Source organism: Marmota flaviventris, chromosome 8, assembly GCF_047511675.1.
Source record: "Marmota flaviventris isolate mMarFla1 chromosome 8, mMarFla1.hap1, whole genome shotgun sequence".
Classification (NCBI taxonomy): domain Eukaryota; kingdom Metazoa; phylum Chordata; class Mammalia; order Rodentia; family Sciuridae; genus Marmota; species Marmota flaviventris.
The window spans coordinates 41,447,035-41,464,693 of record NC_092505.1 but is presented as its reverse complement, the minus strand read 5'-3'; the positions used below and the strand labels follow the sequence as shown (position 1 = coordinate 41,464,693).

Sequence of the window (17,659 nt, the reverse complement as noted above, 5' to 3'; positions counted from 1 at the left end):
TGAGGAGAAAAGCAAATTGTTGATCATTTTCTCTTCTTATAAAGTATCTTGTTGAAGCAATGATGCCCATCTGGATAAAATAAAGGCAAACTAAATTCAGTTCAAATCACCACTGTGTAAAAAGTTCTCTCTTAAATCCTCTATCAGCTAAAACCGTCCACTTTAGTGAAAGCGAGTAGGCTCTCTCCTATATAGGCAGTAGTTCCTGAGCCAAATGTAATCCTCATCTGCAATATCTTCAGTGCTTCTCCGTAAGAAGTATAAACAACTAAAAATGTAAAGAAAACAGTACCAACCTGGTTTTTAACCAAGGGAACAAGATCTTCAGGGATATCACCAAGGGGATAGGCTCGACCTGCCAGACAACAACTAGAAGAAAAGAATGGGAACAGATCTGATCACTTGTAAAAGTGCAACTTTCAAGTGAGTAATACACTATTCCTCACTAAACACTAGTTTGATCTTGAAGTAGACTCAGTTTTTGTCAATTAGGTCAAGTTCAAAATCAGATCACTGTTAATTTACTGTAGACTTATATATTTAAAGATAATGTATGTATATTTCAAAAAACTAGAAGAATTTTGAACCTTTTTTTATCACAAAGGATGTTTGTGGAGAGAGGTTTACCCTGATTTAAATATTATGCCATCTATACATTTGTTAAGACATCACATGGCACCCCTAAATATGTATAAATTTTATGTTTTATGTACTCAATAAAAAAAACCTAAAATTTAAAAAAAAGATGACATCCAGTTCAGAAAATATAGGATATGAAAATGATGGTGAAGTACCATATCCTGTGACAGAGTGGTGGCTTCCATTTCCTGCACTAAAGGGGCAGAAAGGAATGAGAACACACTACCCTTATGCCTCATACTTAGTATTTAGAAAACTGAATGGCAACATTAAACTATGAGTTACCTGTTAAAAGCCCCACCCTTAGAGACATTTAAACCACTGATTTTAAGAATGGTGATTTTAAAAATGGGGCATGAACTAGCATAATAAATATCTGGAAAATGTCTGCAATAGGACAAGCCTTTAAGGAGAGTTAGAACCTGAGGCAAAATTCACTCTATAGTTTTTTTGTTGTTGTTGCTGTTGTTGTTATTTTGTTGTTTGTCTTATTTTGCAGTGGTGGTGCCTCCCCCCAGGGCCTTATGCATGCTAGGCCAGCACTCTACCACTGAGCTATACCCCAAAATCCCCTTGCAGATTCACCTCCAAATAAGACCTTCTTTATGATTAATGACCTACCATGTGGACTGAATTATGATAAATTTCTTCTGAATATGTTTTCTTTTTGGTTTGGGGAGGAGCAACTTTAAAAATCTTTGAATCAGTCATCAATTTTCAATATTAGCCTAGAGACAAGTGGATACCAGCATACTCTAAAGAGTTTAAAGTACAAATGATAAAGTACACAATGTTCTTTCTCACTAAAGAGTCAATGCAACAATGTATAATGGGTCTCAAAGTTAACCCTCATGCTAAACAAGAACTAAAATGAGACTCTGACAGGTTCTGCCACCTTCCTATCTTCCTGCCAACCAGTTATCTAGCTAAAAGTTCTCTTTGGAGTCAATTCCGAGCCAATATAGTCTATTGGAATCAATTCTGCTCCAAGAGTAAGAGACAAAAATTCTAGTTTTAGCTCTATCACTTTTTCATGATTTAAACAAATCTCTTGCCCTTACATATAAACTAGAAGTACTATATATCATACAGAATTTCTGGTAGTAAAAATAAAATATCCTATATCAGGGTTTCTCAACCATAGTTCTATTGATATTTTGGGCTAGGTAATTTTTGTTGCAGGGATTACACTATGCATTGTGGGATGTTTGACATCCTGGCCTCTTCCCACTAGATACCAGTAATATCCTGGATGGATATAACTAAACATGTCTTTAAAGATTGCCAAACATGAGAACCACTACTCTGCATAAAAGAACTTAGAAAAATGAACAGTACTATATGGATAAGACATAGAATCTCTTAAATATATAGGAAAGTACAGAAGAAACATGGTCACAGATGAATAAATAAAAATCCCTTACCTAATATATACAAGAAGCTTGTTGCCCATAACAACTTGCTCATCTAAAATAGAAAAATATCTTTAGCAATTCTTTCTCAAAACCTTGTCAGAAATACAATCTTCATGTGGAAACAAAATGTAAAACTTGGCATTTAAGGTGAGATAAATATATTTATTTCCAAACAACAGAAAATTGAGATAAGACCACTTGAACTTAAAAAAAAAAAAAATTCATTGGATTCTATTCATAGAAAAAAATCCATGAGTTAGTCAAAGACACATGTGGAAGGAATAGACTTGAGGGTAGAAATCTATGTGCTGTTATCTTAAACCCTAGCTTAGGACCAGGGGAAGGTGTAAAGCAGGCAATGAGTTCAACTATAGATCAAGACCAATTAACTGACACTAAGGCATAACTATGTCTTCTCATTTGTTAACATGGACTTTTACCACTCCTAGTGCAGTAGGGTTGAGAAGGCCATTGTTTCTAAATGTTTAAAGTAACTTAGCTCAAATAAATGATCCTTAGAGCCCTTTCTATTAACATGTCAAAAAATGTAAAATTCTGTCATCTGATTATATAAACCAATATGTAAACAAAAAGGTATGTGAAAGATAATTAGGTCAATTTTTAGTCCAAAAGGTCAAAGGCAACATAGAATGAAGTAAGGGTGAAGTAATCAGGAATTTGTGTGGTATGCAGATTATGGGAATCTGTGGTTGGTAATAAAGATAAGGTAAAGTTTCTAATTTAGATATGTGAATATGAGACATAATGCCAGCAAACACGTTTTATCCTTTTTAAATACTCTAAATATGTGATGTAATTCATACAAATTTGAGTTGCTAAAAATTGTATGAATAATTGAATTTTGCTTCAATTTCAAATGTTATTTGATTCAACTCAACTAGTAATATACGGTAGCAATTGCCTTACGAATATACCATATTCATGTTTATTGACTCATTAGGTAAACACTTTAATTGTTAGAAATCTCAGGTAGAATGTGTCTAGCTCATAATATTCTTAGAGTTAAATTTACTTGTTTAACATGTGTATCACCATTATTCCACTCCTATGAATTTATTAGGAGCAGGTTATCTGTGTTATCTCTATTTCTAGCACCCAGTACAACGTCTGGCACTCAGGAGGTGATTAGTAAATGCACAGTGAACTGAACTGATAAAGTTCTTAATTTTGTACAACTGAACCCTCCCCAATATCCTCTTTCATAAAAACTCAACAGTTCCATTTGGATGTTTCAATACTATACTACACTTTTATTTCTGGTGGACATTTATGTGAAAGTTAATTTTCAAGTCTGTTTCAAAAAGATTAGGTTCAGGGCCACTGATAGGCACAAGAAGTTAAGACTATACAAAATGACTCCCCTTGCCTCACCCTCAAAAAAATGAAACAAAAAATCCCGTAAAACCTGGATATAATAAAATAAACTACCCAAAGTTATTAAACAGTGAATAGAAGCATAAAATCTGGCAGGGGGTTCAGATTCACTTGGGGAAAAGACAGGCAGCCATACTTTTATCTCCTTTGTGTCCTTTCCCTGTGTTTCTGTGTAATGTGACTCGAATACATGAGACAGACAGCACATAGAAAAACCCCTGATCTTTCTGGCCTAGGGGAAAAGTGAAACCAGGAAATCAGGAATGGGCTGGGGTTGTAGCTCAGTGGTAGAGCACTTGCCTAGCATGTGTGAGACACTGGGTTCAATTCTCAGCACCATATATAAACAAATTAAATAAAGGTCCATTGACAACTAGAAAAAATATGTTTTTAAAAAAGTCTTAAAAAAAAAAGAAAGAAAGAAACCAGGAATGGAAAAGACACAAAGGAGGGAAAGAGGAGGGAAGGAAAGGTTGCACATAGACATGAGTAGTAGGAACATGAAGTTAAAGGGATAATTCTACAAACTGGGTGTGCTAGCCCTTCTCATGTTTTCTTTTAAAAGCAATTTATCCAGGGCCATTCTGGTCCTGCTCTGGCTTAAGTCAACAGGATATGTTACATCGCTCCACAAGCGACCCATTATATGCAGGTCTATTCTCCAGGCTGAGGAACTTAAGATTCCTCCCTTCCAATAAGAAGGACACAAGTCACCCTGAAGAAGAAACTTTTGTGACCTTTACACCAACCAGAGTTCAAGACCCAGAAAAACAGGATAATTAGAAACAAAGCCCACTGACTATAAAAATCTGTAAAAACAAATTCAAATTAGAACCAGTCAGTACAGGCCAAAGTGACCTTCGGATCTTCAGCATGTCATTTTAATCTCATATATACTAGTAAAATCTCTTGCACCCACCATGGGTTTCTCTTGGGTGCCTATGAACAAAATCAAGTGCATTAAGAACTTCAAAATATGCTACCTACTGTTAGTCAAAGGTTGAAAGGTGGTACCTGGATAAAACTCTCTAGAAGCTTCCCTGAGACCTCCTCTAAAACCAGGGAACAAAGGGGTACCACTGCTCTCTCCTCTTTGAAACAACTCACATTCTCCTTTGAGGGTGTCTTTCCCCTCTCTAATAAATCTTGCTGTATTTCTACTATATTTTGTGTTATCCCTGAACAAATACAATTTTGAGATAAATAAAAGGTTAGAATAGACAAGAAAGAAAAAAAAAGTAACTATAATTATCCTCAATGAAGTAAAATAGGATGTTTCAATGCATGAAAATTTCAACAGATAAATGAAGATAAATCCAGCAGAACCTATAAAAAATAACTAAATAGAAATTACAGATTCAAAAACACAATTGTTGAAAACAAAAATTCACTGAGTGGAATAAACAGCTAAATTGACATGAAAGAGGAAAGAGCAAGTGAACCTGGGGGTAGGGCAATAGAAATCATCTATGGTGGAGAAAAGAGGGTGGGAAAAAGCCCAAAACAAAAATTAGGATCTGGGGATACAGCTCAGTGGTAGGGCACTTACTTAGCATGTGTGAGGCTCTGGGTCTATCCCCAGCACTACAAACAAAATAAAAATCTAGCAGGACACACTCTGAAATGGTGGATTTCACTCCTCCAAAATGCTGTTCTTCCATGAAAGTAAATTCTTAAAATCAACTTTTTTAGAACTCTTGAAAAAGTAAAGAGTTGCTGTAATCTGAGGAATATTTATTCAAGAAAAATGCCTAAATCTCAGAAATAACTATGAGTGGGCTTTATAGTATCTAACTTTACCTACTACCGTCCTATTTTCCCCAGCTTCACTGTAGATTTAAAACCAATAACCTCACAACTTCCACAGCTGTGAAAACCAGCAACTGAGAAGCCACCTGAAGGGGAAAAATGGGGTTAGAACTCTCAACTGCCCTGTCTCAGAGAATTGGCTAGCTCTAATCTCAGGAAAATTACCTGAGAAAATTAGGGGAAAAAATAAAACAGTGGAGAATAACAGAATCCAGAATCTCCACATGCCTTTTCTTGTCCTGACTCAGAATTCATTCTGTGGTAACAGCACTATCCCTGACATTTCTGAAAACAGTAAGTGCTCTCCAAAAAACATACAAGAATAAACAGAAGAAGGGTCTCCAGAGGTTTCTGAAAAGCTCTATGTGCAGGACTGTATAGGTACCCAGGGAAGACCAGAATCTATAAGCTGTGGCTGACTCTGAGGCTCTGCCTAAGTCAGAAGTGAAGGCTAAGGAGAAAATTGTAAATTGCCTGCCAAAGGACCAAAAATTCCAAAATAAAATTAAACAAGAATTGGGTCCCTGGTTTCCAGTCTGACCATATGATCCTTCTTACATGTGCTTCTGTTACTGTAAGGAGATCTGACGTAAGGCCCTCACAAGAGCCCAGCAAAAGCTGATGCCATGCTCTCTAACCTCCAGAACTGAGGACTCCGAGAGAGTAATGAAAACCACCAGACCAAACATGGGTGAAAAAAACTCCTACATAAAACAGGTTGCACTGACTACTATCATGGCTCAGACTGACTCCTGCATTCCTGTAGAGAAAATAACACTGGGTACTGTGGAAGGGTGCTGCAGACAACATAAAGAATGGAGAACATTTATATAACTGATTGACACAGCAGAAATAATCAGAAAGGCAACATCTTAGTCCTTGTTCAACTTGGACAAGTTGGGAAGAAGGAAGAGAACCTAGGATGGAATTGCCATTGTTATGCTATACTTGTGCATTTTATTAGGCATATGAAATCATCAACCCTGTTCATCACCCATTATCCACCAGTTTGTTAACAAGAGAAAAGTTACATCAGGTGAGGAATTGCCACGTGAGATTTTTGGTCATTGAGGATGAAAGCAAACAGAAACAAGGCCTGATTTTTGTCACTTTTAAAAATCAATCAGCAGGGCTGGGGATGTGGCTCAAGCGGTAGCGCGCTCGTGGGGCGTGCGTGTGGCCCGGGTTCGATCCTCAGCAACACATACAAACAAAGATGTTGTGTCCGCTGAAAACTAAAAAATAAATATTAAAATTCCCTCTCTCTCTCTCTCTCTCTCTCTCTCTCTCTCTTTAAAAAAAAATCAATCAGCAAGCTACAATGAAGAGTTATAGACTAAATGTGTAAACTAAAAGACATTCCTGGAGAAATTTTAAAGCAGCTCACAAATCAAAAGGTAGAAGTATGAAATACTTCAAATATGAAAAGGAAAAGGCTATTTTGCAAAGTTGTGGATGACAAACAATGCAAAAGACCTGCAAAACTGGATAGGCAAGTTTGAAATGGAAGAAATACATACTTCTCTTCTTGATAACAATGAAGATTACATTTTTAACAAAAAATGGAAAATTAAAACTATCAACTGCACAAAATATTTCTCTAGTAATAGACTGTGTGACATGTGAGCATACAATTATGACCATGCCGTATTTCTAATGAAAACAAAACAGTCTCTAATAAAGAAAGTCTTTTTCAGGTCCTGCCTTCCTGACTTTCTGAAGTATAGATGCTTTTAAATATTGACTTCTACTATATAATCACAAAATTTCAAGGACAATAAGTTTCACATAAAATAGAAAACTTCTAAGTAAAGCCTAAAGTGGTAGAATACAATTAATGAGTTTTTGGAAGGTGTTCTAAATATTTAATTCACATTTTTGTTTCAGTTTATATATGTGGCAACTGGGTGAATCTGGAAGGAACGTCTACCTTTTCATTTGAACTAAAATTATGAAGACTTCTGTTTCCATTTTGCATCAGTTTCTTCTGCTCTGGGATACCTTGGATTGCAGGAACAATAAGTCTGATTAATAAACATCTTGTGATAAAACTAGCACCAGGAAACACCAAATTTTTTCTGTTTGTTGGTAATTTTGGAGGAGGATAGGGTACTGGGGATTGAGCCCAGGGACACTTTACCACTGAGCTACATCTCTAGTTCTTTTCATTTTGTATTTTAAGACAGCATCTCACTAAGGTGCTAAGGGCCTTGCTAAGTTACTGAGTCTGGCCTCAAGCTTGCAATCTTCCTGTCTCAGATTCCTAAGTCACTGGAATTACAGGTGTGCACCACAGCAACAGCAACTTTCTTATGCACAAGGCCCTGCTCAACCAGTCCTGGGATAATGATCAATCAAACCATACAGTGTGATCAAGACTGCTTGACTATGCACATTTCTGGTCCATTTTTTCTATGTAATCTGGAAACTCATGTTAATACCACCAAAGACAGGATTGGAAATGCTATTCTCCTTAATCTTCCCAGTATAGCTATATTGATTTAAGTTCCTTTCCTACTTTTCATCATTACATTTTTCTTTGGAAAACACACACACACACACACACACACACACACACACTTATTAGTTATAGACAGACACAATATCTTCTTTCTTTATTTATTTTGATGTGATGCTAAGGATCGAACCTAGTGCCCCATACATGCCAGGCAAGACTCTACCACTGAGCTCACTCAGCCCTCTCTTTACTCCAGCCCTCTCTTTGATTTTTAAAGCAAGTAGCCAGACCTGATTTGTTGGTACCTTCAAGAGATAGGTCTTAGGACTAGGACTATGGTAGAAATGCCACCAATTTATTCACCATGAACATAAAAAATGTTTTATAAGAAATAGAATTATCAAAGCTTTTGAAAACTAGAGCACAAAAGAAAGATTGTATAAAATTCCAGAAGTATCATAGTTTTTAAGCAGGTTATAGATTGTTGGATGAAACTGTCATTAATTCAAGTAATAAATATTTTGTGTATACTTGCTATAAAAAAATAAGCAAGAACTGATAGAACTGAAATGAGAAACAGACAATTCAGCTGGGCACAGTGGTGAATGCCTATAATCCTAGCTATTTGGGAGGATGAGGCAGAGTAATTCCAAGTTCAAGGCCAGTGTGGGCAATTTATCAAGACTGTGTCTCAAAAGAAAGAAAAGGACTGGGGATATAGTTTAGTGGTAGAGCACTTGCCTAGCATGTGCAAGGCCCTAGGTTCAATTCCCTGCAACAGGGAATTGAACACACACACAAGGAACAGACAATTGAACAACTGAAGACTTTAATACCATACCTTCAATAATGGATAAAAGAAGTAGTGGAAGATAAATAGGAAATAGAAGACTTGAACAAACTATAAGCCTGAAGCCACTCAGTAGATTAACTTGCTCCTACTGCTAACCAGTCTGATAACTGAAGCCAGTGAAGAGGAAAACTTGTTTCTAGCACTAGCAAGGCATTTTTCATAGTTTGTTTTGCCTCACTCTCCTATGTCTCACTCCTCAAATAATTAACCAATAAAGTCAGCTTTACCTGACAAGAAAAATAAAGGGAAAAAAAAATCAAAGAATAACTCCAGTCACATGACCTACTAATCAGTTCTTTCTTTAGATTTTTTTTTTAGGAACCGGGAATGCCTGGATACCTGGTAACCCATGAACAACAGCAAAGCACATCAAGGGAACTGACTACTCCAAGAATTAATGACCATTCCAGTGTCCACCGGGCTATAACTAAATTTAGACTATCCAGACTTATCCACATAAGCTTTTATGTTAGTGATCTCTGACTAGACAGAATTTGGGTGACAGCTCTCCATTTTCTATCAGTTGGCTTATTGCCCATAAAGTTCTTTCTTCTCCTGTCACTCAGTCCCTCAAATTATTGGCTTCATCAAGTAGCAGTGGAACTGGACTTCTGATGGTTCCAAGCCTCCCAGACAGCTACAGAATGTTCCACTAAACAACAAAACACATTCAATACATTATTCTCAACTGCACATGAAATATTCTCCAGAAAAGACTACCTGTGAAAGCAAAAAAATAAAAAAAGAAGTCACAGAAAGTATATCCTCTGACTACAGAACAAAAATAGAAATCAATATCAGAAGGAAATTGAGAAATTCACAAATAGGTAGAAAATAACACACTTCTAAACATCCACTATCACAAGGGATATCTGAAGTACAAAGGATTACATGGAAAATTTTAAGTATGAGTAATTACATAGTTTCTTCTATGGTTTGATTAGGGTGGTGATTATATGATTATAATGATTAGCAAAATTCCCACTGTACACATATAATTGGTGAATTGAATTTTATAACATTTAAATAATACCTTAAAATACAAAAGAAAGAAAAAAATTAAGGCTTAGAAAAGTAATACCTGTTAGTGTTTTTCCTGAATTCAGAGGAGGAGCAATGACTCTGAAAAGCTTCTGCATTAAAATTAACAAAAAAACAACATCATTTCAAAGGACAACATTTTTTAAAGATAATCAAGAATCTTATTTTATCAATTTCCTTTCTCTGATGGAATTCGATTAAATATAAAAACTTAATGTGTACATGAACTATTTAGAAATAGCACAATGGAAAATCATTGTGATATTAAACATTTAATACCAGTTACATGAAGGTCTTTGCTGAGATTATAATTTTTGATATAAGACTTAGGTTCTTAAAGAGGCTTTCTTCTTTTAAAAAAAATAAGCAAATGAAGAGATTAATATCTCACCAAAGTGATGATGAAGATTACTTTAAGCTGAAAACATCTAAACACTCCATAGCATAGAAAAAACTATCTTAATTTAAGCCTCCCCAAAATACAGTCTCATGGAACCCCTAGAAGGAGTGTCTTATTTGGGAGAAGACTGACCTTTTCCAAGAAGGTGCAAATTCACTTCTATTAGCACCAAAAAGCCTAGAACTTTCCATACCTTCCCATTGAAGTCCCAACTCCACTGTCTCCCCCATTTTTGTTAAGCTGGTATACAAAACTTCACCTTTGGCTACTCAGCAGCGCTACTTATTAGTGAGTGCTCCCATGGATAAGCCTTGTCTTTTCTCCTGTAAATATGTATATTGTCAAATAAATTCACATCCTCCTCGACACCCCCTTTGTTGCCTCCCATCATTGAGACCTAAGTTGATAGAGGAAACATTTGTCCTCTTAACACAAGGCACTACTTTTCCTTCAGAAGCAGCCAAAACTGAACAAAGGAAAGACTTCAGAGGCTACAGTAGTCACTTCAAACGGGATGACAATGTCTTTCATTTAGAAAGTCTAAAAAATTTCAAAAGATAGGATATCTTCCCTTAATGCAGACCTCCCCAAGTGCTAAAAGAGCTAAACTTTAAACACTGAAAAGTGATTTCTTTATAGACAGAGAATTATAAAAGAGGAACCACCTAACCTCCCATGGTTAAAATCTCTAAAATGACTGTTTATAACAAATACCAAGCTCCTGCTGAAAGCCATTAGGCAACCTCAATAGCCTCGTGTTCCATTTGAGATGTATAGGTATAAATGTAAATCAGACTGTGAGGAATAAAACAATCCACACAAAAGAAAAATTTCAAAAGCAACATAAAAGTCAGCAATCATTTTTGTAAATGTAGAATGTATCAAATTTGGATCTGCTTTGAGGGATTACTTTGAGATACACTAGAAACTGAATTAATTCTTCCCAACTGGGGACTAGTGTTGGCACAGAGAACATTTCTGTACATAGGATAGCACTGGACCTCACTGAGGAGGTAACTAAGTCTTTCTCAGGGCCTTTCTCAGTAATGAACTTTGATGATTTAGCAGCTGAGAGGTATTAAGAAAAAGAATCCTTTCTTGACATATACACAATCAGGGTCAAAACCTGGAGAGTAGGGATGAAGCACTCAAGAGATGAGAGGTACAACTAAATTTGAAGAGTTATGAATTAAAGGAATAAACACACTACTAAGCTAGTATGCTCAAAGAAGGCTGAAATTCCATAGAACAACTGCAGACTTAGTAATACTGAGAACAGTTTTTGGATGGTATTAAATTTGCCAAATAAAATTGACTAGATGTTTTCAGTGGATTCCTGACTCTGTTGGGGTACATTAGTCACTATAATAAAGCAGTGGGTTGAGGGTATACCACATATATCTGTAGCGCCATTATCCAATCTGTCCTTAATGTAAGGCAATGACAAGATGGATAAAATAAAAGCATAAATGCTTTTTTAACTCTCTTGGAAAGGAGAATAAAAAAATTACCACAAATGTTATAAAATTTCAAATTTGGAAAAACAATACATTAGTAATTAACAAATAATGACATCCTACCATTCTCAGGACCTCCCTCAGCAGAATGTATATGCAAAACAGCAGTAAGCAACAACACATTTATGATTTACAATAATTATATAAAACAAATTTCTTAAACCTCTTAGGAAAGTTGCTACAGTTGAAAAATTCCTTGGAGGAAAAAAGCTTACAGTCTAACAAGTAAGCATTACTTTTAATTTTTTCAACTGTTCCCTGGGATATAAATTTCTATTTACATGGATAGGCAAGAAAACAATGGCAGAAGACATGAAATTAAAGACTGCTGGGCTGAGGTGTAGCTCAGTGGTAGAGCAAATGCTTATCATGCATGAGCCCCTGGGTTCGAGCCTCAGCACCAAAAATTAATTAATTAATAATTTAATAAAGACTACTTAAAATACCCAAGCTAAAACACATGCAAGTCTAATAAATCAAGAGGAAATTTTAAGATAATCAGATGTTCAAAGCAAAATAAGAACAGGGAAAAAATTAGTAGACAATATTAAATTTATGTCTTAAGTTTCAAAATATCTTACCTCCATTGGACTAATAAACTCATTCATGCCTCTGTTATAGACATAGATCATAGCATCATATAGACGATTTTCCCAGCACATGAGAACTACCTATAAAAAAGGAAAAGTCACTTGATCTATATAATTTACTAAGTCTCACCAATTAAACCACTTAAAGCTTTAAGAATGGAAAATATCTTGAGTTTTCTTCCTTATTTGTTCTTCTTTCTTCTCTGGTAAAAACTGAAATTGAAGCAACTCAAACACAATGGCTAGGTAACAGATATTGTAGGTTCAATATTATTTTAATAGTACAATAACTACTTTTAAACGTTGTCCAATGTCTAATTTTATTTCCTCTTTATCCTTTCCATTATTCATTTTGCTTCTTCTCAATAGTTCTACAACTATTTACCAAACACTTATATTTGGGTTCTCTTAGGCACTGGGGATAAAATGACAGACAAATCCAGATCTATTCCCTACCTTTATAGAGCTTACATTTATCCTAGATACCCAATTAAAAAAAAAAGAGGAGTACAAAATAGTATGAGTTTTGACGTAGAGAAGATATTCAAGTATATAAAAAATTAATGACCTACAAATATGAAAAAACATTATAAAAGAACCTAACTTGATTTGGAGTATTCAAAAAGTCATCCCTGAGCCAGGTGCAGTGGCATGCACTTGTAATCCCAGCAGCTTGGGAGGCTGAGGCAGGAGGATCGAGAGTTCAAAGCCAGTCTCAGCAATTTAGCAAGGCCCTTAGCAACTCAGTGAGACCCTGTCTCTAAATAAAATATTTTAAAAGGGTTGGGGATGTGGCTCAATGGTTAAGCACCCTGGGGTTCAATCTCTGGTACAAAAAAAAAAAAAAAAAAAAAAGCTGACAGTACATGCAACATTTAAGCTAGTACCTAAAGGATACATGCATGGGGACAAAAAGCAGAAAAGGAAATGAGGGATTCTGCAGGCAGAAGACAATCAGGACGAAAGAACTATAGTGAAAAGGAGCTTGAAGTATTTAAGGATGGAGAGAAATCAACTTGGTAAAACACACACAAAAAAGGAACAGTTATGACTTGAACTACAGGGTATTCTATATTCTGTTCCTATGAGAATTATATAATACCATTGAGTGACAAGAGGACTGAAGTAGAAGATCAGAGGTTGGAGAATGATAGAGACTAGCCAGAGGGTTAAATAGAAAAATGGAAGTGAGGTGTCCTGGGAGAGTGTTTCTAGAAAATGAAATGTTCTGGGACTCTTCTCTTCTTTCTCTATCCTCTCTTTAGCCAGTACCATGCTCATACATCTCTTTACTGATAACTAACGCACTTGTAACCTCAGCCTTAACCTTCTCTCTGACCCATCCAACCACTTCCTTAATATCTTCACCTGAATGTCTAGCAGCTATTTCAAAATAAAATGGCAAAGCAAGACTCCTCATTTTGTCTCTCAGACTAAGACTTCCTCCAGTCTTCCAATCTTCTTAAAGGAATCACTATCCATCCTATTTCTCAAGCTATTAAACAAAACAAAAACTTGGACATTGCCTTTAAATTCTCTCATTCCTACACTGACATCTAATTCATCAGTAAATCAATTATACCTCCCAAACAGCAAAAATCAGGCTGACTCTCTCCATCTCACTGCTACCATCTCTGGAACCAGGGTGATCTTTCTTAAAAAATCGTAAGCGGGACGCAGTAGTGCATGCCTGTAATCCCAGTGGCTAGGGAGGTTGAGGCAGGAGGATCATGGCAAGAGGATTGCAAGTTTAAAGCCAGGCTCAGCAACTTAGCGAGGCCCTAAGTATCTCAGTAAGACCCTGTCTCTAAATAAAATACAAAAAAAAAAAAAAAAAGGCTGAGGATGTGGCTCAGTGGTTAAGTGCCCCTGAGTTCAATCCCCGGTACCAAAAAAAAAAATTCTAATGATTTTATTAAGAACCCAGAATAAAATGGGAAAATGTGTACCTTGCCCTGCAGGGTCTACTTCTCTTTTCCATTATGTTCCAGATCTGCTTGCCCTTTTACTGTTACTTGAAAATTCAAGGCAGAATCTTCTTTTTTTTTTTTTAAAACATTAGCTTCACCTATAATAGTCTTCTATTCAAAGATCTTTGCATTACTGATCCTTCTTGTCATTCAGATTCTAAGACTCAATGTCACCTCCTCAGAAAGATTTTCTATAATTAGCCAATCTAAAGGAGCTTCTCATTCTCTACTATAGCACACTACTTATGCTAATTTACCTCTCATACCATTCTCTGCATTTCAAAATTTAACTCTGACCTTATATACTAGCTATCTAAAAAGTGGCATCATATGGGCTGGGGTTGTGGCTCAGCAGTACAGTGCTCTCCTAGCATGCATGAGGCACTGGGTTTGATCCTCAGCACCACATAAAAATAAAAATAAATATATTGTGTCTACCTAAAATATATATATATTTTAAATGGCATCATTCTCTTAGGTAAAAATATTCTATTGTTTATGTGAAAGGACCCTTAGTTGAACAAACAAACTGGGATCAGTCAAGAAGCATTTATTGAGCAATGTCAACTCTATGCCAAGAGCTCTGGAGAATGTCAAAGAAATATAAGGCATAATCTCCAGTTTGCAAGCATTATATTATCCAGCTTACATACAGTCCTAAGACTTATACAGAGTCCTAACAACTACACTGAAAAATACAAGTTTATAAGACAACTTGCCAGAAGTACTCAATTGGGCTTTTTTTTTTTAATTTTTTATTGTTGGTTGTTCAAAACATTACATAGTTCTTGACATATCATATTTCACACTTTGATTCAAGTGGGTTATGAACTCCCATTTTTACCCCGTATACAGATTGCAGAATCATATCAGTTACACATCCATTGATTTACATATTGCCATACTAGTGTCTGTTGTATTCTGCTGCCTTTCCTAACCTCTACTATCCCCCCTCCCCTCCCCTCTTCTCTCTCTACCCCCTCTACTGTCATTCATTTCTCCCCCTTGTATTATTTTTCCCTTTCCCCTCACTTCCTCTTGTATGTAATTTTGTATAACCCTGAGGGTCTCCTTCCATTTCCATGCACTTTCCCTTCTCTCTCCCTTTCCCTCCCACCTCTCATCCCTGTTTAATGTTAATCTTCTTCTCATGCTCTTCGACCCTACTCTGTTCCCAGTTACTCTCCTTATATCAAAGAAGACATTTGGCATTTGTTTTTTAGGGATTGGCTAGCTTCACTTAGCATAATCTGCTCTAATGCCATCCATTTCCCTGCAAATTCTATGATTTTGTCATTTTTTAATGCAGAGTAATACTCCATTGTGTATAAATGCCACATTTTTTTTATCCATTCGTCTATTGAAGGGCATCTAGGTTGGTTCCACAGTCTTGCTATTGTGAACTGAGCTGCTATGAACATCGATGTAGCAGTGTCCCTGTAGCATGCTCTTTTTAGGTCTTTAGGGAATAGACCGAGAAGGGAAATAGCTGGGTCAAATGGTGGCTCCATTCCCAGCTTTCCAAGAAATCTCCATACTGCTTTCCAAATTGGCTGCACCAATATGCAGTCCCACCAGCAATGTACAAGTGTACCTTTTTCCCCACATCCTCGCCAGCACTTGTTGCTGTTTGACTTCATAATGGCTGCCAATCTTACTGGAGTGAGATGGTATCTTAGGGTGGTTCTGATTTGCATTTCTCTGACTGTTAGAGATGGTGAGCATTTTTTCATGTACTTGTTGATTGATTGTATGTCCTCCTCTGAGAAGTGTCTGTTCAGGTCCTTGGCCCATTTGTTGATTGGGTTATTTGTTATCTTATTGCCTAATTTTTTGAGTTCTTTGTATACTCTGGATATTAGGGCTCTATCTGAAGTGTGAGGAGTAAAGATTTGTTCCCAGGATGTAGGCTCCCTATTTACCTCTCTTATTGTTTCTTTTGCTGAGAAAAAACTTTTTAGTTTAAGTAAGTCCCATTTGTTGATTCTAGTTATTAACTTTTGTGCTATGGGTGTCCTACTGAGGAATTTGGAGCCCGACCCCACAGTATGTAGATCGTAGCCAACTTTTTCTTCTATCAGATGGCGTGTCTCTGATTTGATATCAAGCTCCTTGATCCATTTTGAATTCACTTTTGTGCATGGCGAGAGAAAGGGATTCAGTTTCATTTTGTTGCATATGGATTTCCAGTTTTCCCAGCACCATTTGTTGAAGATGCTATCCTTCCTCCATTGCATGCTTTTAGCCCCTTTATCAAATATAAGATAGTTGTAGTTTTGTGGATTGGTTTCTGTGTCCTCTATTCTGTACCATTGGTCCACCCGCCTGTTTTGGTACCAGTACCATGCTGTTTTTGTTACTATTGCTCTGTAGTATAGTTTGAAGTCTGGTATCGCTATACCGCCTGATTCACACTTCCTGCTTAGCATTGTTTTTGCTATTCTGGGTCTTTTATTTTTCCATATGAATTTCATGATTGCTTTCTCTATTTCTACAAGAAATGCCGCTGGGATTTTGATTGGCTTTTAAAGAGGCAGAGAAAGGCCTTACCAGTCAGGTAAATAAAATCAATAAAGGAATAATATTTATTCTGTTAAGTTAATATGCTGTCTACAAACTCACCTGCTGAATATCTAGGCTGGTGATATCCATATGTACAATGAGGGATTCCACATTTTCCATTAATTTTTTATCTTGGAAATGAACAATCAAGTCTTTCATAACCTGGGGTGTGATCCCCACCAATTTATCACTCAAAATATATGGTTCAAGGCACTCCAGAAACACTCCTTTGGCCACTGAATTCTCACTTAATTTGTCATACATCTGGCTAAATAAAAGATCCCTATAACAGAAAGGGAAAAATAATTTTAGAAACATTCCAAATACCCATTAAATTTAGTCCGCTTAGTATATATCATCCCCCCGCATTTCAAAAACTTCATAAAAACAGTAACAATATCTATGTAGTTTTATATTGCAAAAGTCTTTATGTCAATATATATGTAGATATATACAGATACAGATATTAATCTTCCCAATACTTCTTTTTATAAATAAGAGAAACTGAATAAGTTGTTGAAAGGCACATAGTGAACACAACAATCAGAACTGGAAACCAGACTTCTGGCCTAAATTCTTTGTTCAGTCTACTATGGCACACTGTTTCTTACAGGCAGAAGTAAAGGGTGTAGGTAAGAGAGCAGCCATGATGGAGTAGGGGAAAAAAGGACTACTTATAATTTAACTTTTCTATTATCTAAATATTATAGGTGACCTTCAGAACCAATAAATTTCTTTAGCTCCAAACTTTTCTTCCCAAAGGGATTGGGCAATGATTATTAATGAGAGAAGAAGAAAAATGTTTAATGTTTAAAACACATACCTAGAAACAATTTTATTGCAGAAAAAATTTAATTACTCTCAGTGCCACCAACTTCAACACTATGTGTGACTCATCTCATATTTCTTCTGTAAGCAGTCCATAATTTGAGGTATACTTAGCATAGACATTTTGAATTCTGTTTTCATGACATATGATATGATAAGTACTATTCTAAATAGCTATTTAC

The 17,659-nt window shown here is 36.0% G+C and overlaps 1 protein-coding gene across 1 annotated transcript in view; it reads right to left on the bottom strand.

The window, feature by feature from the left end:
• The window catches only part of Vps8 (VPS8 subunit of CORVET complex), a 252,940-nt gene that overhangs the window by 141,927 nt on the left and 93,354 nt on the right, over positions 1–17,659 (bottom strand). The window contains exons 22-26 of the mRNA XM_027951524.2: positions 16,710–16,932; positions 12,109–12,198; positions 9,651–9,702; positions 2,064–2,106; positions 297–369 (exon numbers count right to left, since the gene is read on the bottom strand). Of these exons, the coding sequence (XP_027807325.1) occupies positions 297–369; positions 2,064–2,106; positions 9,651–9,702; positions 12,109–12,198; positions 16,710–16,932 (481 nt within the window). The remainder of the gene's footprint in view (positions 1–296; positions 370–2,063; positions 2,107–9,650; positions 9,703–12,108; positions 12,199–16,709; positions 16,933–17,659) is intronic.